We start from the raw sequence: 23607 nt of genomic DNA, 5'->3' as shown, positions 1-23607 counted from the left end.
ACTCCTGTGGTAAAAACTTAGCTAACTTATTGCTAACTTGCCCCACAATAACCAGTGTTATTTTAGTATTATTTATATAGTTTTCATTTTTATTTTACATCAAGGTTTAGTAATTTAGTTTTTGGCTTTTGTCATTTGTATTAGTTGTTTATATTTCTAAATATTTTTATTTATTTTTATTTTAGTTTGTCTTTTAGTTCTTCAGCTTAAACTTAATTTATTTCAGTTTCAGTGCAACATTTCTAATTATCATTTGAGTTTGTTTTTTTTTGACATTTTTCATCTAATATTTATATTTTATTTTATTTTTATTTTATTTCAGATTAATTTCAAGCAACAAAGTGATTTTTCTAAGCAATTAGACGTGTAATTTTAGCCTAGTGGATGATAAACCAAGAGAAATCCCACTGATGCCATTGCAGAAGTGAAGCGAACGGGTCTTGAATTAACCTGAAAGGGTTTATTTTGCTTTAATGATCAGTTGACTATGCCCTGCTGCTTACATAAATGAGCATGGAATATTGATCCGAGTTGAAATTTGATTTCATTAAGTGAGAAGAAAGAACATTGAACTGGCACAGCTATGTAGAAAATGTGTCGCCTGGAATAGCATCCAGCTATAGTTTAAAGTCCCCCTGTGGTGAAAATCAAGTTTTTAATGTTGTTTATAAGTCTATGTGGTGTTTTTATTATGCGTTAAGACAAACCATGAGCAAATTCAAATGTCAACATCATTGCTGAGTAATTTCTCCTTAAAACGGCAGTGAACCAAAGACGGTCTCTCAAACACGGTTTGAAATCTCTGGTGTTTCTGACGTCACAAACTACCTTGTAACCAATCACGTCAACGTGAGTGGATCTCTGAGCTGGTGTGAGTGATCGGAGGCGGGGCTAATTTGCATATTCATAGAATGCGTATTCTAAATGAGGCAAGGGTGTAGAGTTACATTCAAGCTATTTTAAGGCAGGAAGATTTTTTTGAATCTGAATAAAGCAGATTTTTTTTTTTATCATTTGTGATCAAATATGAGTTTTAAAGGATAAAATGATCGCCTACAAGGTGACTTTAAAAGTCATTACTATCACAATCAAGTAATCGTCATGAGAGTCGTGTCATAATGAACGATATTTTACTATAATTTCCCACTCTTTAAGGTTATTGGTGATGTTGCTGTTCTCATTGTTTGACTTTCTCCTGTCTTTTAAAGGCAGTGCCCTCTGGCAATCACTGCAAATCACGGCACAGTTTGTCTCCTCATAGTGCCTCTAATTGGTGGAGACGACCGCAGGAGAGAGAAGTGTTATTGATGGCCGCACGCTGGGCATCTTTTCATCCTGTGTCAGAACCGCCATTAAAACCACACCACATATCCCGCTACATTTTAATAACCTGCCCTCATGTATCCCACCAAATTATACTGTCATTTCCAGCTCGATGTGAGCGATGGTTAAGAGTGTTTTAATGTTTTTAAATGAAAATGACCGTGACAGACCATTTTGTCTCCTTAAATGAGAGTGGTTTTATAGCAGGAAAGCATACATGCCGCAATAAGTGCTTTTGGTTAGCTGCAAATGGGTCAGGGTGAGTGGGGTATAAATTCGTCCATGTGGACATAAGCCTGCAATAATGAAATAAGTGCAGATCTTGGGGTGATGTGGGAAATGCGCTTCAGGTAATCAGCAGAGAAGGAGTCTGGTCTACAACGGTCCCATAGGGTCCTGTTCTAGCCTTAATACCTAACTCACCTAATTCTGTTAACAAGATACTGGATAGTCTCTTATATAAGCCTCCTTTATCTGATCTTTATCCTGTAGTTCCTCAGGATGACATTATCTAGCCTCAGCCTTTGGTGCTGGTTATGGTGGTATATACATGTATATACACAAGTTTAGTGGAGACCAATTATACATGGTTGCAAAAAGCTACATGGCTTGGTGATTCACCAAAAGCAAAAAGTTTTTTTGTTTTTTTTGTAAGGAAATTAATTTTTATTCAGCAAGGATGCATTCAAATTGATCAGAAGTGACAGTGAAGATTTATAATGTTACATAAGATTTATATTTCATATAGCTATTCATCAAGGAATCCATTTGTTTCCACAAAAATATTGAGCACATTTGTTTTCAACATTGATAATAATAATAAATGTTTTTTTCAAAGTATTTCCATCACAAAAATAATTTACATTTTAAAATATATTCAAATAGAAAACCATTATTTTAAATTGTAATAATATCTCACAATATTACAGTTTTTTCTGTATTTTTGATCAAATAAATGCAGGTTTGATGAGCATAAGAAACATTATAAAATCGTACCCACCCCAAACTTTTGAACGGTAGTGTATTTAACCAAGAATTTCTTCAGTATATTATATGCCATTTAAGAAGGATGAAGAGTTGCAGTTAAACTTCAAGCGATTGATTTTAGACACGTGGACTTGATAAAGCCTCTCCTTTGAGTTTTTCTAAGTTCCCTTCAGTCGATGTTTCATGTCATCCTCCAGCCGTTAAATGTAAGCGTCTTCCTCCACATGCGATCTAACGCGGCGTCATGCGTAACGCCTCTGTGTTTCTGTTCTCATTAGGAGGCTGAGTATGATTTGCTGTCTGTGTGATAGGGTGAACTGTCAGACTGTTCAAGACTGATAACAGCACTAATGGTTGTGGAAAGGTAAAATGTTTGTCCTGTTCCTCAGTCTCCTCTCTTCTCAGAAGCACGGCCTTGTTATGCTGAAATGTATTCTGAAGGTGCTGACCTGTGGGGTCAGGAGAGATTCTGTATGGGATGAAAATCTGTTTTACAGGGAAGCAACAGATGAGGGTGCAGCATGCTAACAAACAAATGTCATCCTGATGAAGAACGGTCAGGCTGTTGGGAACTGGAGCTGGGTTTCTAATTACCCACTGTCTGCTGCCCTTACAGACCTCGTACTGTCGTCTGCTGGGTATATATGCATTCACATATTCCAGAACTATCTGAAAATAATGCCAGTGTGTTTTTCAGTGAAAATAACATAACTGAACTTTTTGAAAGGTAATGTTAGCTGATATTAAGACTGGAAAAGTGCATTTTGTTTTGTTTTTCATTTGTTGTAAGCATAAACCACCCAAACCCAAACCACTCTTTTGTTATTATTGGAAAATACAATTATTTACTTTTATATAAAAAAAAATATATATATATATATATATATATATATATATATATATATATATATATATATATAATCCAAATATAAAAATAACATTTGATATATACATACAATAATAATATAAAAATTATAAAAATATATATATATATATATACACACACACACACAGACCCTTTCCAAAAAATTAGAATATCATGGAAAAGTTTATTTATTTCCATAATTCCATTCAAAACATTAAACTTCCATAGATTATAGATTCAGGGCCCACAACTTAAACGATTTCAAGTATTTAGTTGTTTATTTGTATATAATTTGGGCTTCCAGCTCATAAAACCCACGAAAACAGGATTTCAAAAAATTAGAATATTACATGAAATCACACAGTAATTACACAGTGATACCATGGTCATTGAACCAGGTTTTGGTTCTTTTGGCAGTGTGTGCAGGTGCAAATCCTGCTGGAAAATGAAGTGCTCTGAAAATGTCCTGGTAGACGGCTGCGTTGACTCTGGATTTAATAAAGCACAGTGGACCAAAGTCCTCTTTTCTGAATTTTGGATCTCATTTGGAAACCAAGGTCCCAGAGTCTGGAGGAAGAATGGAGAGGCACACAATCCAAGATGCTTGAAGTCCAGTGTGAAGTTTCCACAGTCTGTGTTGGTTTGGGGAGCCATGTCATCGGCTGGTGTTGGTCCACTGTGCTGTCCACTCAACGCAGCCGTCTACCAGAACATTTTCAGAGCACTTCATGCAAAAGAACCAAAACCTGGTTCAATGACCATGGTATCACTGTGTAATTACTGTGTGATTTCATGTAATATTCAAAAAAAATTTAAATCCTGTTTCCGTGGGTTTTATGAGTTGGAAGCCCAAATTATGTACAAATAAACAACTAAATACTTGAAATCGTTTAAGTTGTGGGCTCTGAATCTATAATCTATGGAAGTTTAACGTTTTGAATGGAATTATGGAAATAAATAAACTTTTCCATGATATTGTAATTTTTTGGAAAGGGTCTGTATATATATAAAAAATAATAATAATAATAATAAAAAAAAAATATATATATATATACATAAGCATTTTAAAATATTTGTATTTCATAAAATGTGTTTAATATTTAATAAAATATATGTAATGACCATTCGTCATTCGCAAGTGCATCGGATGAAAGTACACTATAAACTAGAAAAAAAAATCCCACACACTACTCAAACTTGTTTATTTTTCCCCTAGTACATATTAAGTATTCAAAATAAATAGAAATACAAATATTTTAAATGTTTTCATAATATCATAACGTTTCATAAATTATTTTATTTTATTTTAATGCATATGTTTCAAATATATTTCTAATATAGTTACATTTAGATAATTCATTTTAACACAATATCTATGTCTGACTGGCATCTTTCACTGGTTGTATGTATGAAAAATCACAAAAACACTCATAAATCAAGTTTATTTGCACACAGCAGTGTCCCGCTATTACCCATGTTATTTACACACTGAAGTAGATTGGTTTGGGTGTTAGGTGGAATGATGGCGGTGCAGAGATAGTTACTGTAACCAGCCTTCAGCCTCCACCTGCACGCTCCATCAGCGCCCGACCTGCTGACTCCAATTCAATTAGCAGCAGTTCAATAGATTGAGCAAGTGTTGAGCTCAAGCGTGGCTTCCGCAGGCTTCTCTCAGGCTGCAAAAGGAGCCGCATATATTATCCAGTAGAAAACGTCTGTGACATTTACTCTCCTGTGCTATAAAATGCAGAAGGCCACAATGGCGGACCGATTTAGAATTTATGACTGGTCTGTTAGGCCTAGAGGAGAACTTGACAGTTTTTAGCACTGCGTTTTGTAAAGTGCTAATGTTTATTTGCTCAGATTGATGCTGTCTCGCATGTACCTGATCTCCAGCAGTGCCTGTGCATCCTTCTGTTTACACAGCCACAGCAAATGAAGACACCACTTTTGAGCAGAAAAATAGCCCTACGTCTGTCTCAGACAGGATTGACAGACACCCCCGGAGGCTTCAGTGTGGGTAACACACATTATCAACAAGCCTGTGACTGTTAAACGGCAGAAATATGTGAACCATGTTGCATTCGGATCAATCACGTTCCATTCAGGTCAGTTTAGCTGTGGTGCAGTGGCCCTTCATGATGGCATTACTATCTATACTCTGACCTTTTGTGCTTTAACTTGAACCTTATCATAGTTAATGCTGCTCATGGCCACAGCCTGGGCTTCTGGGCCATGCAGAGATCAGATATAAGGAGAAGGATCCAGGACCACTTGCTGAAAAGGTCAGGGATAATGGTGGATCACTGAGGCGAGTCCTGCCGCTTATATGAGGCTGTTTGTCACATTTCATAGTTTTATGTTAGGGGTTGTTTACTATTTAATGTAGTCAGTTTCCAGGAGTCAGTGTCCACGGGTTTTTATCGGTCCTCTGTGAAACAAAAACAAGCTGATCTTGCATTGGTTTGTGCTCTTTTCACCTTTATGCAAATCGGGTAATGATGTAAATATTCCTCGCAAAATTGTGGCTTTTAGCATCCCTTTTAAATAAACTTTGTTCGTGCTGAACAGAATGACAATGCTCACGGCACTGTGCTATTCCAGTGCATTTAGCACCTGCATAAAATCGGTTACGAGTGCTCTGTGAAAAAGATTTCACGCAAAATACTGCATGCTAATGTGGTGCAACTATTTAGTAAATCTGATCCTCAGAGTTTGGTTTGAGGCAACTTTGGCATGTAAAATGATATATCCGTGGCAGAGAATGTCTAATAAGGCGAGAAGTTTCAGCTCCAGTTTGTATCCAGCCTCTCTTGGAAACTACAGATTCTCCAACACCCGTGCAGAGACGACTCGGCGCCTGTGAAGAGACGACTCGACGCTGGCGATGTTTATGCCCTAAATCAATACATGATTAACTAACTGTATTTCTCTATGTACATTTCTGAAATGCACTTTCTGTAAAGCTGCTTTGAAACAATATGTATTGTGAAAAGCGCTATACAAATAAATTTGAATTGAATTGAATTGAAGTTTCACTCAAAGTACACTTCCGGCTTCTGAACTGGTTGCAGTTCCACTCTGATTCCATATGAGGGCGCTCACAGGACGAGTGCAGAATGAATGGAGGTCTATGGCGCTATACCAACCAAAATCCACTTTTCTCAGGATATCATTTTTTGTCTAGTAATTTGAATGTTGTATTCGAAAGGAGATGCAAAGAAATTACACATCGCTGGGTGTTAGATTTTTTAGAGTCACTTATTTGCTTAAAAAAATGTTTTAAAGTGTCAATGACGTCATACACATCGTACGACCAGAGATACTGCTTTACGGCAATCCTTCAGTGACTCTGGTGCTTTCGCGCTCTGCACTTTCTTTTCTCTCGAGGCATCGACAACACAGCTGACACAGGTAAACACACGTGCTAGAAGAGTTTTTGTTTTGTTTGTTTCTGGTCCCGCTTCGGATGCCACGATGCCATCAAGCGGTATCTCTGGTCGTAATCAGTCCTTCACTGACCAATCAGCGTTCATTAGCAGAATGCTAGCGTGTTATGGGCAACAACAACTCAACCTGTAAGAAATCGAAAGGACATAAGTACTCGTTCATTCAACTTTCGACCTATAACCCATGTTGAACTTGCAAAATCTACACTCAAATCTGAGATTTCTCAACGGCAATCGGGTGAAAGAGACACATTTAGCCGTCTAGCCCCATAGACTCCCATTCATTTTGCACTCATGGCGATCGCCCCCAGTGGAACTCTGGTGGAACTACAACCAAAATTCGGTACAATTGGACTTAATAGGGAGTGGGCAGGCTCTCCGTAGACGGGCTCTGTCCGTGGGTAGAATTGTATATTCAGCTTTGTGAGTTATGTCTCATAACTTGACTATTGAAACAAAAACTAGAATCTTAATACCAGGTGTAAACAGGGCCGGAGATAAGATATCAAGCAAGAAGTTATTGCAAAAAATTTTTATGCAAGCATGTCTGATGCACCGAATGTTACATTTAGATTAGCACAGGCAGTGTGAAATATAGCAACCAACAATCTAATCAGAAACTGTGAGTGTTATTATAGGTAAAATAGAATAGCATTCTTTACTCAATTTAAAAACAATAGAAGTCAATGACAAGATCATACTGAATCAAACTCTGAATCAACATCCACCATTGCTAAATATATATTGTAATCATTATGTTCACAACTTGTAATTATTACTTCAATGAGCTCGTTGTTTCTGCTCTAAATTAATACATTGACTGCGTGATTTGTACTATACATGTACATTTCTGAAACGCATTACTCGGACAGTCACCTCTGATAATATCACTCTCAGAAAAAAAGGTACAAAAGCTGTCACTGGGACAGTACCCTTCAAAAGGGTTCTAATATGTACCATTTAGGTACTAATATGTACACGTTTGGTTCCAATATGTACATGTTTGGTACCAGTATGTACCTTTGAGGGACTTAAATGCACTCTTTAGGAACAAAGGTGTACCTTTTGAAAAGGTACCGCCACAGTGACAGCTTTTGTACCTTTTTTTTCTGAGAGTGAGATCACTCTAAATTGTAATGTCGACATACACATTTTCTGTAAAGCTGCTTTGAAACGATATGTATATTGTGAAAAGCACTATACAAATAAATATGAATGTGTGAATTGAATGAGAGAGATGCTGTGTCCTTTTTGTTGATGAATACAGATTGAAATATATGTCTGAGTAGTCAGTGTTCATTAACTCCTTCCCAGAAACACCGTAAGAAAAACACAGCATCTCGGTTAAAGGTTAATTGTTTGCTTTAACCTTCCCTTCACAGCAGATTTGTTGTGTTGTTTATTATTGTCACAAAATATCACCTTTTTTTTTATTTGTCAGGGTTCTGACTTATCTGTGCGTGTTACTGTCATGCCCCACAGTGTTACCAGCATCTCTTCCACAGATTTACCCTTCTGGAACCAAGTGATCTGTTTCTCGAGTTGGTCTGTGAAAAGTGAGAGCCGAAAGATTCTGTGACTTAACAAAGCGGAGTTACAAAGTGGCGACAAATGCTTGACATGTGGTCAATAACTGACACAGAATGAGCAGAATTATATGGCGGTGTCCTTTTAATGTCATGTGGAGGAGGATATGAGCTACATCACAGTAGCTCTAGAAAGGTTAAGTCGAGCATTAAAGCAGCAGGGTGGAACTGATTGTAAATCAACATCCTAACAGCTCAGACACGCATTAACCCAAACAGATGAAATCTAGAGGACGTCTATCATTCCTGTAGATGTCATTTTTTTTAGAAATTAATACTTTAGTTCAGCAGTGACACATTAATTTGATCAAAAGTGACAGTAAATACATGTATAATGTTGCCGAAGATTTCTGTTTTAAATAAATGTTGTTCTTTTGAACTATCTTTGGTATTCATCAAAGAATCCTGGAAAAAAAAATGATCACAGTTTCCACAAAAATATTGAGCAGCACGACTGTTTTCAACATTGATAACAATAAGAAATATTTCTTGAGCAGGAAATCACCACATTAGAACGATTTCTGAAGGAACAAGTGACAATTCAGCTTTGCCATCACTGGAATAAATAACATTTTAATATATTAAAATAGAACACAGTTATTTTAATTAGTAATAATATTTCACAATAACCTTTTTTGTTGTATTTTTCGACCCCAAACTTTTGAACGATAGTGTGCATGCTGTATAAGGACTTGGTGAAAAGTTGTATTGAGCTAGTTCACTCAAATAAATCACCCGAATAAACTGAATCACTAAAATGAATCATTTGATTTGAAAATGTATATATTTTACCTTTCACTTCATTTGAAAGATAGAGTGGATAATTTAGGATAGCATGTTTGATTATTCCCTCAGTTTGCTCAACTGGGTCGGTATTGGAAAAAGTGCTCGGTTTTGAAAACTCTTGTTGAGTTAATGGCATCATACTTTTTGTTAGTTACTGCCCTGCTCTCAATGCTCTCCATGTCTAACTAGATTGGCAGTCACAGTAACTCTCAGACGAAGGCACAGAGATTCATGGATTAGGCCGTGGGGTGGAATGAAAACTGTTTGCTTTCCTGGAGGTGGTTCTGCATCCAGGGCTGAATTTACTGCTGCATTCCCCTCGGAAGGATTGGTGCCGCTGGATTTATAACCAGTGCTGTATAATTACGCCCCTCTCTCTCTCGCTCTCTCTCTCTCTCTCTCTCTCTCTCTCTCTCTCTCTCTACAGGGCCCTCCCCCTCTTGATTTGAGCAATTTATCTATCAGAGTCTGAGTTCTCCCTCTGTTGCTCCTCAAAACTCGCCTCATGTGCATTGTGCTGACCAGGGATGGATTTTTAGGGAACAAGCAATGAAAGTACGTAGGCACATCTTGAAATCATTGCCCTTCTTCTTCCGTTTCTTCTTCTTCCGTTTGGAAGTCTATGGCAGCCCATGGAACCGCTTGCAGGAAAGTTATGAAATTTGGCACACTGATAGCAGACAGTCTGAACAGTCACCATAGCAAATTTGGAGTCTCTAACCCAATCCCCCTAGCGCCACCAACTGTCCAAAGTTTCACTCATGTTTATGCAAATAACTTTTGAACCATAAGGGCTAGAAACAAAATTGGCCCAAGTCGATTCGATTGCATCACATGACGTAATTTTCCGTCATAAAAATCCTTCCGCCATTTTTTTTTAAATTTTTTTTTTTAACGTACTTTTTCGAACTCGTCCAAGACGGTTGCTCCGATTTTCACGAAAATTGAACCAGATCATCTTCAGTCCATGCCAACAAAAAGTTATGGAATTCAAGTTGATTTGTCAAACCGTTCTTGAATACTACGCAAGCTAATTTTACGTATCACTTGCAAAAACAAACGTAAGGCTGTATCTCCGCAACGTTTTATCGTATTCAGACCAAACTTGGTACGTCATCACAAGCATGACTTGAGGCTACATGCTGCGTTTCGGCACAGCGCCACCTACTGGTCCGGAGATACGAAAAATGGCTATTGGCTATTTGATAGTAAGTGGCAAAAGAATCCAATCAAAGTCACCCTTGGGTAATTTTTTATGCTCTTATTCTTATAAATGTCTATAACTCCAAAACAAAATGAGATATTTTCACCAAATTTGACACACACATGGCTCACTCTGAGAACACACAAAAAAAGTGGTGGAACTGCGCCACTTGGTGGCGCTATAATAGAACAAAACAAGGGCATTGCCATTAATTACAATATAATATCATGGTATTAAATGCAATACTTTACGAATGCATTAGTGTACCGTTACAAAACTCGGTATGTATCTTGATAATCCATTAAATCATATTTTTAGTTACTGTATATATAATTTTTCAGCCATTTTGCCTAAAATTATCTTTAAATGTCTTTTAATTTCTCATTGTTCCAAGTTGGTCTGACACTCCCAGCCATGTTGGCATGTTTCGTTGTCGTCTTTGCGCTTGGCCCCGATAATTGCTGCTTGCAGCTATATTTATTGATTATTATTGATTAAGGGGATTTTAATTGAGGGGCAAGCAGTTTTCCCTGTGGTTTTGCCTTCCTATCAATTGAACCCCTCGCTGTGTAAAATAAGTTCTTCCCGTCCTCATAAAGGCTGATATTTGTTTTAGTTTTCTTGTGCGTTTACTGTGCAGGGTCACGTCAGACAGATTTCTGTAATTCCTAGATTATTGTTTTCCTTATCTTTTCATCATTATTGCCCAAAGTAAATGTAAATCAAGCTTAAAGCCTGAAATTCGCTCATTGTCGCCACCCCAAGCCTCTGCTCAAATACATCATAAATTATCTGTTTGGTTTCAGTGTTGAGTGCATTTGTGGCTTGAGTCCATTTATACTGTAATGTAATTTGAGGCACTAAGAAAAGTTTTCCACTGTTACACTGAATAATATCTAACACTCTTTGCTTGTTATAGTCTTTGGCTGGTTAGAAAAAAACTTGTCATTGGATAATAGTGATCTATGAATTCATTTTATATACACTTTAATTTAAAGGTGTGTGGTAGCTTTTATTGTTTTATTTTGAGGTGAAAAGTTAGACCATTGGGTTTACATGCCCCTGTCAGGAAGTTGCTTTTTTTATAGGAATTTATGGTAACACAACACTTTATTTTAGGGTCCAATTCTCACTTTTAACTGGTTGCTGCTTAGCATGCATTAAATTGGCTGTTTATTAGTGCCTATAAAGCACATATTAATGCCTTATTCTTCATGACCATATTCTACATCCCTTAATTCTACCCAATACCTAAACTTAACAACTACCCTACTAACTATTAATAAGCAGTAATTAGGAGTTTATTGAGGCAAAAGTCGTAGTTAATAGTGAGAATTGGACCGTAATCTAAAGTGTGACCAGATTTATTATTTAATAATTCTATAGATTAGATGTACTTTTTAAACATCTTCATTATTCACCATAACGTAGTGGAATAATTTAACCTGCATTCTTTCTGCATGTTTTTTGCAATTATGCTAAATGTTTTGATTACTATAAAATTATATCAGATGATGATTGGGATAAGTTTACATCATCTATCATTGGGAGACGATGGCACCCTTTCATGCTTTTCTAATTTAGCTATAAGAACTAATGGATATCTAATATATTGGATGATGCATCATTATGCTAAAGTAATCGCTAAATATGTTGCTTGTATTTCAAAAGAGAACAATATTTTTCATAACATGAGCGTTTTAAAGCAGTGGGAAAACTTATAGACCAAATCAGCTGAAGGGTCATTATATGGTGTCTTTCCGGTCATGAAATGAGAGACTCACAGTGCCAATCACACTAGCACATCTTTGTGATTGTAGCCTCATAGTCTTGATTACCCTCTGCCACCCTGAGCCTCTCACCAGCAACATCCACCTCCGTCCTCTTTATCACAAGCACTTGTCCGTTTCTTTTCTCTTAATCAGCGCAGGAATGAAAGGAGACAGGCGTTAGGCCATTATAATTCATGCACCAGCGCTTAACATAATGATGAAAAATATGAGCATGTCCTTCTGAAAGTGAAAGCAATTAATTCCCCCTGCAGAGTTCTGGAGAAGATACTGACACAGCTGTTAGCATAAGATTGAACGTGTTTTGTTTACATCAGCCTGATATCTGTGTTTCTCCCACAACATCCTGCTGGGTTATTATTTGACCACACAACTGAGTGAGGCTTTAGTGTTTTAATAAATTGGCCAGATAAAGATGCTAGTGCATTTCCGACGGTTCTTCCTTTCTGTTCCACTACTGAGCTCACATTTTCAAATAGATTATTTTAGATATATTTTTACATACAGTATATTTCAAAATATAGCCAAAAATATTCCAAATTTAGATTTTAAAATATATTAACATGACTATACTTTCGATAAGTTTTAGTTACTTATTTCCCTATATATCTTTTGTTTCCAGTATTGTCCTATATATTTTTTTTATATATATATTTTTTAAAATATACAAATAGTTGGCAAAACTGTATTTCAAATATAGATTTTTAAATATTTTCAATACATTTTAGTTACTTATATTTCCTCATATATTTTTGGACTTTTCATTGAAATTTTAAATTTCACTATTGTCCAAAATATATTTCAAAATATAAAAAATGTTTATATGTTATAAATGCTATATGTTATGTATATTAATTAAAACAAAATTATATATATTTTGCATTTATCTAAAATTTATTTTATGATTGGAAATGTATTTTCTTGCCCCTTGAAGTACATTTTGTATAGGCTATTATACATTTTGCCATTTAAGGTTAAGGTCAAGTTTAAACAAAATTTATTTTCATTTAACAAAAATTAAGACTTAGCACAGTTTCCTAAACGTTAAACCATATGTCTGTGCAGGCCGTAGTCCTCTAGTAGCTGCACACTAAAGCAGACCCCATGCAGTGGGCTGTTAACGTGGGTGTACATTGTGTGAGTTAGGACACTCGAGAGGTCGTGAGCCATTGCACACGTTACGAGTCGGTTAACATGATAACCGCATCAAAGCAGGCATGACTGAATCAGCGGCAATCATCTGAGCTTTCGTGATAAACACCGAGACTGGAGCTTTCAATGTTGCTGGTGTTGCTATGTGATGTGCATGTATGATTTGCCAATAGGGGACACTGGTCAAAATCAGGCCGACTCCCAGAATTTTTTATCTCAGGAAAAATCGCATGGAAATCGTTGATGCTCGTATGGTCACAGCTCGCATTGTGTGAGAAGAATTACAAGCCGAGTCGAGTACCTTACGACCACGAGTCGGCCCAATTTTGACAAGTATATAGGCTGTCCCCTATTGCCAAATCATACACGACCACGTCATATATTCCAGAACATTATTATAGCCATGTGGCTAATACCCTACAGCGTGTGCATACACAAACACACACACACTCTCTAGTGGTTTTGTTGAAGGAAATGGCTGTGCTGTTATCTGCTTTTCATCAAATCATTTGCAAACTAGTCTTTTTTTTTATTTTCTTTCTCTTTTCTGAAGCTATAGAAGCAACACTGAAAGCTCCAGTGTCCATGTTTAGCACAAAAGCTCATGCGATTGCCACCGGCTCGCCGTGCAGTACAGTCGTGCGGTGCCGTGTACCAGCTGCTTTGACACGATTATCAGGTTAACTGACTCGTAACGTGTGCAATGGCTCACAGACTCCCGAGTGTCCGAACTTGCACAGTGTACGCCCACCCAAACATGTTTAAAAATGATCGGAGGTCGGGAGGTGCTCGTAACGTTCCCAGCTCGGCTCGTAATTCCTCTCCCACAGTGCGAGCCTCGACCATATGAACATCAACGATTTCCACATGATTTTCCAGAGAGACACACAAAAAATCTGCAATTTTTTAGGGGCCTGCAAGCCCCTACAACAGCAAATATCCTAAAGTGTACGCCCGGCTTTAGGCTGTGATGTGGATCAGATCAGTGCAGTCGTGTGTTATAAGTAGGCTAAAGGTCTCGGCTCTCCTGTATATCTTCAGGAAGAGCAAGTAAGAGATGGAGACCATTTTCAAATCAAGATTTAATGTATTACCATGATAATGGCGTATTCTGTTTCCAGGTTGATGAGCCGAGCCACTTTTCAGAATCACGATGCTTTTCCCAGGGGGTTGGTTGTATGTTCAGGTGTCCCACAATTCTAATGCCTCCTTTGGACTTTGAAGCTAAACCCTTTGTGCTCTGTAACCAGGACAGATATGACATAACCATATCAGCTACAGAAAAAAACAGAGCGGGATGGAAAAAAATCCTGATGCCAAAATGAACACAATTCAGTATGACGAGAGGCTTATCCGCTAAAAATAGCTTTGTCTTCCTGATGTGATTTTCTTTCTTTGTGCAGGGATTTTTCCTTCACAAATGCCATCAGGAAATGCCTGCCGTTAAAGCCGCCTGCCATCCCCTTGTGTACAGGACTGAATGCATGTGACTGCCAGTGATGCCTTCATTTTGTAGAGTCCAATAGTGAATGATACGTTGACATGATGAGGTTCTCAACCTTGGGTCACGACCCCATGTAGGGTGATACAGGTGGTGTTGTGGGAGATTTTTGTGAACTGATTCTAATTTTAATATACCTTTCGTTTGCACAGTGTAATTTAAAACATGTATTGTGTTGCAGAACAACCCCTACACATAGATTTGGTTAACACTTTTGAGTGATGATGCAAACTAATCACTGTATCAGTGAATTGATTCATTGAAAGGGACAGATTGAAGTTTTTCAGCAGTTTTGCACTGAAATTTAAACCGAAACCATATTTCATTATTATTTGATTGATTATTTTTGCAATTCTGTCTATAAAGGTAGTGTGGTACAGAGTATGACACGGGTCCTGCTGGTCAATCGACGTGCTTAACAGAACATCCGAACCGTTAGTAACAGCAGTAACACTAATTTAATTCCGTAAATGACCAGACCCGTTTGACGGAGAACGTGAGCGGAACTGCACCTACATGCGGTTGTCTCTCTTGAAACTCGACAGTGTATACGTGGCTGTTGGTCCTCTAAGCAGCATGAAAAATAAAACTTCTATTCCAATTTTAGATTGACTATATACAGAAGGTGAGCAAAGAGCGATCCCTTTATAATCACTGATTCTGGCAATCACTTCAATTCAACGCGATTGGCATGATGCTCAGACAGCGGTACAAAACATGTTTTAAATATAAACCTTTGACAGTCTTCAGAGCGTGAGCACAGATATGCAAGGGACCATCTGAAAGCAGCAGCCTATCAGCGTGTACCGAATTGGGTTGAAATAGTCTTGGCTATTTGATACCCGACCTACAAATGACAATGCAAATATTTTTCTCCCTTTACATCAAATATTAGCATTTGGGTACCCGCTAACGTCCAGGACTCTGGTGTAATATGTCAAATATTTAGAGTATACACAATACACAACAATTCAGAGGTTTGGGGTTGTTAATATTTTTTATGTTTTTGACCAAGTCTGCATTTATTTGATGAAAAATACAGTTAAAAAAGTAACATGAAATATAGTTACAATGCAAAATAACGGTTTTCTATTTTAATATTACAAAGAAATTATTTATATTTTTCCTGTGATGATACCTGAAATCATTCTTATAGACTGATTTGGTGCTCAATAAACATTTCTTATTATTTTCAATGTTGTAAACTTTTTTTATTCCTTTGAGGAATAAGAATAGATGAATAGAATTTCAATGAATTTGAAATAGATTTTTTTTGTGACAATCTAAATGTCTTTAATTTGATTTAATTTTAATTTTATTTGATAAAATTGTATGCATCCTTGTCAAATAAAAGGATTAATTTCTTTAAAAAAAAATACTTATCACTCAACCAAACAGAACTGCAAAAATAATGATTGTTTGCAAAGTTTTGTGCATGACATTTTTCCTTGATCTAGCAGATAATTGGCTGAGTCCAGCGATTGGTTGCTGTGATGACAGTTTACCAGATGATTGGTTGCTGTGACAAGAGTCTAGCTGATGATTGGTTACTGCGACAAGTTCAGCAGTTGATTGGTTGCCGTGTGCGTCTATGCAGTCACTTGTGTTTGATGAATGCAGTGTGTAACTGCAGTCCCTGATTCTCACTGCAATGGCTAAGCAACTGCTGAGGTCAATTGAGCAGAAAAGTTAAAATAGCCTCATTAAAAACACTTCTGTCTGCTGATGTGAAAGATCTGACTGATGCCTCTCATGACTGCACATATTTAAAACTTTAATGCCTCAGTTGATGGATCGTTATGCATTTCTGTCTTTAGTGAAATGATTAATTCTCTTGATATTCTACTAAGATGCCATTCAAGGCCAGACTGAGTCATTTGCATTTGTCTTGTGAATATTCATTTGTTTCTGTGCAGTTTGGACAGCATAATCATCTGTTAGATGGTGCTGTCATCTGAGAGAGGGAAAGCAGTACTTTTGTCTTTGAGGCAATCACACACCTGACCAGCTATCCACCTGTGAAGGTGAAGTGTGTGATTTCTGCTCCATTGGCAGCAACAAACTTTTTTTTTATCCTCTCAATCAGAGGAAACTATTTTCAGCCAAACGGATATTATTGAAAGTAAAATGCAATTAAATCTTGTTAAAAATAGTCAAGGCATGGTTTCCACACATTTTCTACAAAATGAACACAATATAGATTGATATTTACTCATTTTCATTTACTGTATGTGCACCATTTTTTATTTTTTTTTATTCTATATATATGTATGTGTGTGTGTGTGTGTGTGTACAGTTTTTTTTTTATGTATTATTTTAACAGTTTTGATTTGGGATTTAAAACATTTTGAAACAAAAAAACATTATGATGTAAAATTGATAAGAAATATAATATTCTGGACTATTTTAGTGTGACTAATTAAGTTATTGTCTGTAATCATATGAACAACTTTGTACAATGTCAAAAAAGTTTAAAACTGAGACCTATTATAATGATATCTATTACAGTGCTCTCATATTCCCCAAGGAGCTGCACTGGAATAGGAGAAAGCAAATTACCATCCAAAAAATTCCCACACAAGGAAAATGGAAGGAAATGAGAAATGTTTCAGGCATTGAATGTCATACATCCATATGCTGTATTTCATCTCCACATTCACAATCTCTATACAATTCCTTCCTCTGCACCACATTTTGTGTCATAAATAACTTTATATTTTATCACAAATACAGCTGTTGTTCGGGAGACAGTCCGTCTGCCGTAATCTGATTGTATTTAGTGCTCATTCATTACAGCAGCAGAGCTTCACTGCCTTCTCTATTAACTGCATCTGCCCAGCCGGACTGAGTTTTTGCTCCATTTGTGTCTGTCTAATTGGGCCTGTAAACTGTGAGGCTAAGGGTAATGTGCAGATGTTCATCCTTGTGTTGATGTGCGTGTGTGGTGTCTGGACACATTCAGTGTAGAGATGGCAGTTCTGGTAGTGGTTTAGTAATGAGATCCATCTCGACTACATGCAAAAAAAAGATTTTCAGGTACTTTTCATCTACACTCACCTAAAGGATTATTAGAAACACCATACTAATACTGTGTTTGACCCCCTTTCGCCTTCAGAACTGCCTTAATTCTACGTGGCATTGATTCAACAAGGTGCTGAAAGCATTCTTTAGAAATGTTGGCCCATATTGATAGGATAGCATCTTGCAGTTGATGGAGATTTGTGGGATGCACATCCAGGGCACGAAGCTCCCGTTCCACCACATCCCAAAGATGCTCTATTGGGTTGAGATCTGGTGACTGTGGGGGCCATTTTAGCACAGTGAACTCATTGTCATGTTCAAGAAACCAATTTGAAATGATTCGAGCTTTGTGACATGGTGCATTATCCTGCTGGAAGTAGCCATCAGAGGATGGGTACATGGTGGTCATAAAGGGATGGACATGGTCAGAAACAATGCTCAGGTAGGCCGTGGCATTTAAACGATGCCCAATTGGCACTAAGGGGCCTAAAGTGTGCCAAGTTAACATCCCCCACACCATTACACCACCACCACCAGCCTGCACAGTGGTAACAAGGCATGATGGATCCATGTTCTCATTCTGTTTACACCAAATTCTGACTCTACCATCTGAATGTCTCAACAGAAATCGAGACTCATCAGACCAGGCAACATTTTTCCAGTCTTCAACTGTCCAATTTTGGTGAGCTCGTGCAAATTGTAGCCTCTTTTTCCTGTTTGTAGTGGAGATGAGTGGTACCCGGTGGGGTCTTCTGCTGTCTTCTGCTGTAGCCCATCCGCCTCAAGGTTGTGCGTGTTGTGGCTTCACAAATGCTTTGCTGCATACCTTGGTTGTAACGAGTGGTTATTTCAGTCAAAGTTGCTCTTCTATCAGCTTGAATCAGTCGGCCCATTCTCCTCTGACCTCTAGCATCAGCAAGGCATTTTCGCCCACAGGACTGCCACATACTGGATGTTTTTCCCTTTTCACACCATTCTTTGTAAACCTTAGAAATGGTTCTGGTGAAAATCCCAGTAACTGAGCAGAGTGTGAAATACTCAGACCGGCCCGTCTGGCACCAACAACCATGCCATGCTCAAAATTGCTTAAATCACCTTTCTTTCCCATTCTGACATTCAGTTTGGAGTTCAGGAGATTGTCTTGACCAGGACCACACCCCTAAATGCATTGAAGCAACTGCCATGTGATTGGTTGATTAGATAATTGTTCCTAATAATCCTTTAGGTGAGTGTATATCATCTCTTCCAACCTGATCTCACAATAAATCCTAACTATGTTACGAGGTAGAAATTTGCTATGAACAACTTTACGTCTCGTGCTTCATATTTTTATTATGATGGGTTTTTGTGGAAAATATTCCACATATGTGGCAGCAAAAGCGGTTTCAATTCACAGGGCCCAGAACAAATTGTTGTTGGTGGGTTCCTGCTCCCATAGGCTTAAATGAGTAGGATGTACCATAGAGGACCATAGAAGGCTCCCTGACAAAAGCAGTTTGAAGATGTTTAAGTCTTAAATGTTTGTCTTTGCACGTCTCTTACATCAGTGAGGATCAGACTGTTCTTACAATTTAATTTAAGCCTTATGTTACAGTTCCTAATGAATTTACTGGCAGATTGGCAAGTATCTCCATTTAATTTACTCATCAAAGGCAATTTTTCTTGCATTTGGTGCTGGGTGAGTGTTAATTTTAGACCCTTGTTGACTGCATTCAATAATTATGGACCTATAAAGTGTTATTGGTTACAGTGATGATGCGCGTGCGTATACACACTCACCGGCCACTTTAAGTACACCTTGCTAGTACGACCCTCTTTTGCCTTCAGAACTGCCTTAATTCTTTGTGTCGTAAATTCAACGAGGTGCTGGAAACATTCCTCAGAGATTCTGGTCCATATTGACATGAGAGCATCACGCAGTTGCTGCAGATTTGTCGACTGCTCATCCATGATGCGAATCACCTGTTCCACCCCATTCCAAAGCTGCTCTATTGGATTGAGATCTGGTGACTCTAGATGCAATTTGAGGATAATGAACTCATTGTCATGTTCAAGAAATTAGTTTGAGATTATTTAAGCGTTGTGACGTGGTGCTTTATTCTGCTGGAAGTAGCCATGATCAGAAGCAATACTCAGGTAGGCTGTGGTGTTTAAACGATGCTCAATTGGTACTAAGGTGCCTAAAGTGTGCCAACAAAATATTTCCCGCAACCATGCAGCCTGAGCCTAACCATGGATCCATGCATAAGGAAAAATCCTGCCTTATTCTCATTTGGAACGTTTGACGAATCACTATAAATATCCAATGGAGAACAACTGAACTAATTCAGTGTGCTCCTTATTATTTCCCCAGACTCTCTTCAATTGAAATAGAAGAAGGCGTCCAATGAACACTGCGTGCAGTGAGAGTAGAGAGGAATATTGGATGGGAGGGAAGTCCTGCTTTAATCACCCTCAACTAATAGGGCTTATTTTATTTCTCGTCTGTGAAATGAGAATGATAGATCTTTCATAAGGCCGATCAAATTAAACTGTTCTTTAATTACAGCTGAGCTTGTGGAGAACATCGAATCAATAGGATGTTTCTGTATCTGTGTTGAGTCCAGCAGAACCTCTTATTATACAAGAAATAAATTAATGACATGCTGGTTTTTGAACTGCCATCCAATTACAGCATAACAAGGGCTCTTTTTGAGCTTCTGTGTGCCCTTAAAGGGATAGTTCACCAAAAAATGAAACATCCTATTTTCAGTGGAATATAAATAGAATTTTGGGGGATTTTTTTTCCCCCAAAAACAAGAGCAAAAGAAACTGTAAGAGTAGCCCATACGTATTGAGCACTTTATTCCAAGTGTTCTGAAGCCATACAACAGCTTTGTGTGAGAAACAGAAAGAAATTTAGATTCTTACTCATGGAATAATATTCTAAATTTCTCTTTTTGAGATCCAAAGGAGAAAAAGTAACCACCGGGCAGTGTTGTTATTGTTCACTAAAACTGTTAACAAACTGTTTTCAGTAATTGAAATAACGCTGAAATGAATTGTACATATTACATGAAAAAAAAATGAAATGTTGCTTTGGCAACTAACTAAGTTGAAGTACTAAAATGACTAAAACTAAAATCTAAATAAAAATAAACTAATAAAAATGACACAAGCACATTATTATAAACTGAAACCTGAAAATATAAAAAATGTAAAATAAAAGCTAGTTCAAAATATTAACACATACTACTAAAATAACACCGATAGGGTGAATTACTCCACAGTTCCTGCACTAAACAGACCAATTAGAGGAATGATAAAATTCCAGGTCATGATGATGAGGAAGTTTCATCCGTCAGATGCACCTTTATGCTGTTTAATCACAGTTGTTTTGGCTTGGTGTCAGAACTTTCTGGCTTCAGTGTTACTCAGATGATGACTTTTATCAGCAGTGGTTTTTATGCATGTCATCTTTGTTGCTATCCCAGCTGGGCTAAACGTGGCACAAATCTAGCAGGGTGCAACATTATGAATGACCAGCAGATGGAGTTTCACTCATGTCCTTTTTTGGGGATTTTGGGATCTGTGTAAATTTGGCCTGAGAGGCACATTTCATTTGTCACCCTTTGGGATGTAATTAACTTGATGAATTAAAAAGACACTGAACAATCTTTGCAATTAGCAATGGCTCTCATATCATCAGATGAGCTGTATAGATGTTGTTGGGGAGGTGGAGATACAAATCCGTTTCCCTGCAAGCTGTTTTCATCAAGTTAAAATATAATTGTGACTCTCTGCATAATTACAGCATGTTTGCCTAATTTACCCCCTCTGAATTCAAGGTTTACTGTTATTTTGGGATGCTGAGATAGGCGATCATGTGATAGCAGTGTGTCATGCAATGTAACCACCTTCAAAAGTTCCTGAGGCATGGCAAAATCATACAGCATGCCATGATCATCTGGGACTGGGAAAAAAGTGTTTTAAGTAGAGCTAAGGCACAACACTTTTCACAATTTACTGCTTCAAAACAGCATTTAAATGAATTTAAATAAATAAAAATGTAAACCTCACAAAAATATATTAGTTTTGTACCCTATTTTACAGTTTATTTTACATGGTACTCCAACAAGTAACTTCAAAGACAATATTAGTGTCCACTGTATTAAAATATTACCTGGTCAATCGTGCACGATTGGGTAGGCAGGCTATAGTTTTTGTACTGTACAGGCTACTGTATGTTCTAGTAACTAGTTTATATTATGTTTGTTGTTTAGGACCAATTTACGAACACAAAAAAAACTCCTAAAACTAGTCAATAAACAAAACACTCTAAAAAATGCTGTGTTATTTCATCACACGTTTGGGTAAAATATGGACAAACCCAGCCGGTGGGTTTAAAAAAAAATGTATTTTATTTTTTCTAGAGTGGGACATAAACTCAAAACACGAATTTGGTATTACCTTGAAACAGTGCGATATTTTTTCAAATAAATGTTTTGTTCATTTTTTCCCCTCATGTGTTTCACTGTATACTGCTACCGACGCGACGCGTCTATCGCGCTTAAAACCCTGACGTCGCAGCCAGTCGACCAATCAAAGTCTTTGTTTACGTCAGCATTCCATCACTCGCAGTGTAGAGGATGAGCGTTCTGGTAGCGTCGCGTCGCGTCGCTCGCTCTACTAACGGCGAAAAGTTCAGCAGGCACAGGCAGTGGCTGTCAGTCAGTTTCAGTTCCTGATTCTGCTCTCGTGTTTCTGCTGTCAGCTCTGGGCAGATAGCTCGGCGTTATTACGTTGTTGTTTTTTTTTATTACTTTTTAAATGTTTTAAATGCTTTGGGGAAGATCTGAATATGGATTATATTCAGTCGTTCAGAGACGCGATCGCTGGTAAAATCTGGCCTGTTACCGAAGCTCTGAGAGAAGTTCAGTTTAAAGACTATTCTGATGCCGAAACGCCAATGGAGAACGCGCCTGAAACACACACTGCAGGTATTCGTTTTGTGTTTTTCTCTAAAGTTTTACAAACTTGTTGAAACGCAGTTGGCGTGCGCCTGTAAACATTGACAGCGCAACATGGCTGCAGTACAGTGAGTTACATGTCAGCTGTCCTGTGTATTTTGCATTGGATTTGACTGTTGAACTTTTACGAGGAAGAGTTAAGAGTTTATGTCCCGACCTTGCAATACACGTAGATGCATTTACTATTGTAATTTAAAGTTTATTACCACATTGTTGTTCAGGTGTTGTTTGCTCAGACTCTTGACATATGCATCGCTCCTGTGGTCCTACAAATGTGGCGATACATACAAAAGTGGTCTAATGAATATGTTTGTCTTAGTTAACATGAACTAACAATTAACAATGCATACAACATTTATTAATCTTGATGTTAATCTCAACATTTACTAATACGTTTTAACATCAAAAGTTGTTAACATTAGTTAATGCACTGTGAACTTGCATGAACATAAACATTTTTAAGTTGCATTAACAGGTAAATATATTGCTCAGGTTAGTTTATGCGTTAACTAATGTTAATAAATGAGACCTTATTGTAAAGTGTTGCTGAAATTCATTTTTAATGTTTCACGGATAAAAGAAAGTCATAGGTATGTGGAATAATGTTAAGTTTGATAAAAAAATAAATAATTATAATCATGATGCAATTGGAGAATCAGTGGAAATCCATTGGTCAAAAACTGTGGGAACTCCTCATATTGTTTCAGCACTGATAGGTTCAGACGTCTCCACCCTAAAACTAGTTTGTGTTTGTGTTCTGTGAACCCTACATCAACCGCTCACTCAGTGTTCAGTATCCGTGTCACAGTGGGAGTTAGGTTAATTGCAGGGACTAATTAGGCCTGATGGCATGTGCTGTATGGCAGTACCATTTTCCAGTTCCAATTTTTAAAAGAAGTCTCTTGTGCTGCTCACCAATGCTGCATTTATTTGA

At 37.4% G+C, this 23607-nt stretch overlaps 1 protein-coding gene across 4 annotated transcripts in view; it reads left to right on the top strand.

Moving 5' to 3' along the window:
* The window catches only part of oxr1a (oxidation resistance 1a), a 153067-nt gene that overhangs the window by 64497 nt on the left and 64963 nt on the right, over positions 1-23607 (top strand). For 2 of the 4 annotated variants that reach the window (XM_084384747.1, XM_084384746.1), the window contains exon 1: positions 22330-22643. The exons of 1 other annotated variant lie outside the window; for it this stretch is intronic. In XM_084384747.1, coding sequence (XP_084240873.1) covers positions 22505-22643 — 139 coding nt within the window. In that variant the 5' untranslated portion in view covers positions 22330-22504. Of the gene's footprint in view, positions 1-22276; positions 22644-23607 lie in introns of those variants that run through there. One more of the 4 variants, XM_084384748.1, reaches the window with a different exon arrangement.

Source organism: Rutilus rutilus (genome assembly GCF_951802725.1).
Source record: "Rutilus rutilus genome assembly, chromosome: 17".
In the NCBI taxonomy this organism is placed as follows: Eukaryota; Metazoa; Chordata; class Actinopteri; order Cypriniformes; family Leuciscidae; genus Rutilus; species Rutilus rutilus.
The sequence above is the reverse complement of the archived record's forward strand: the minus strand, read 5'-3'. Positions and strand labels throughout refer to the sequence as shown.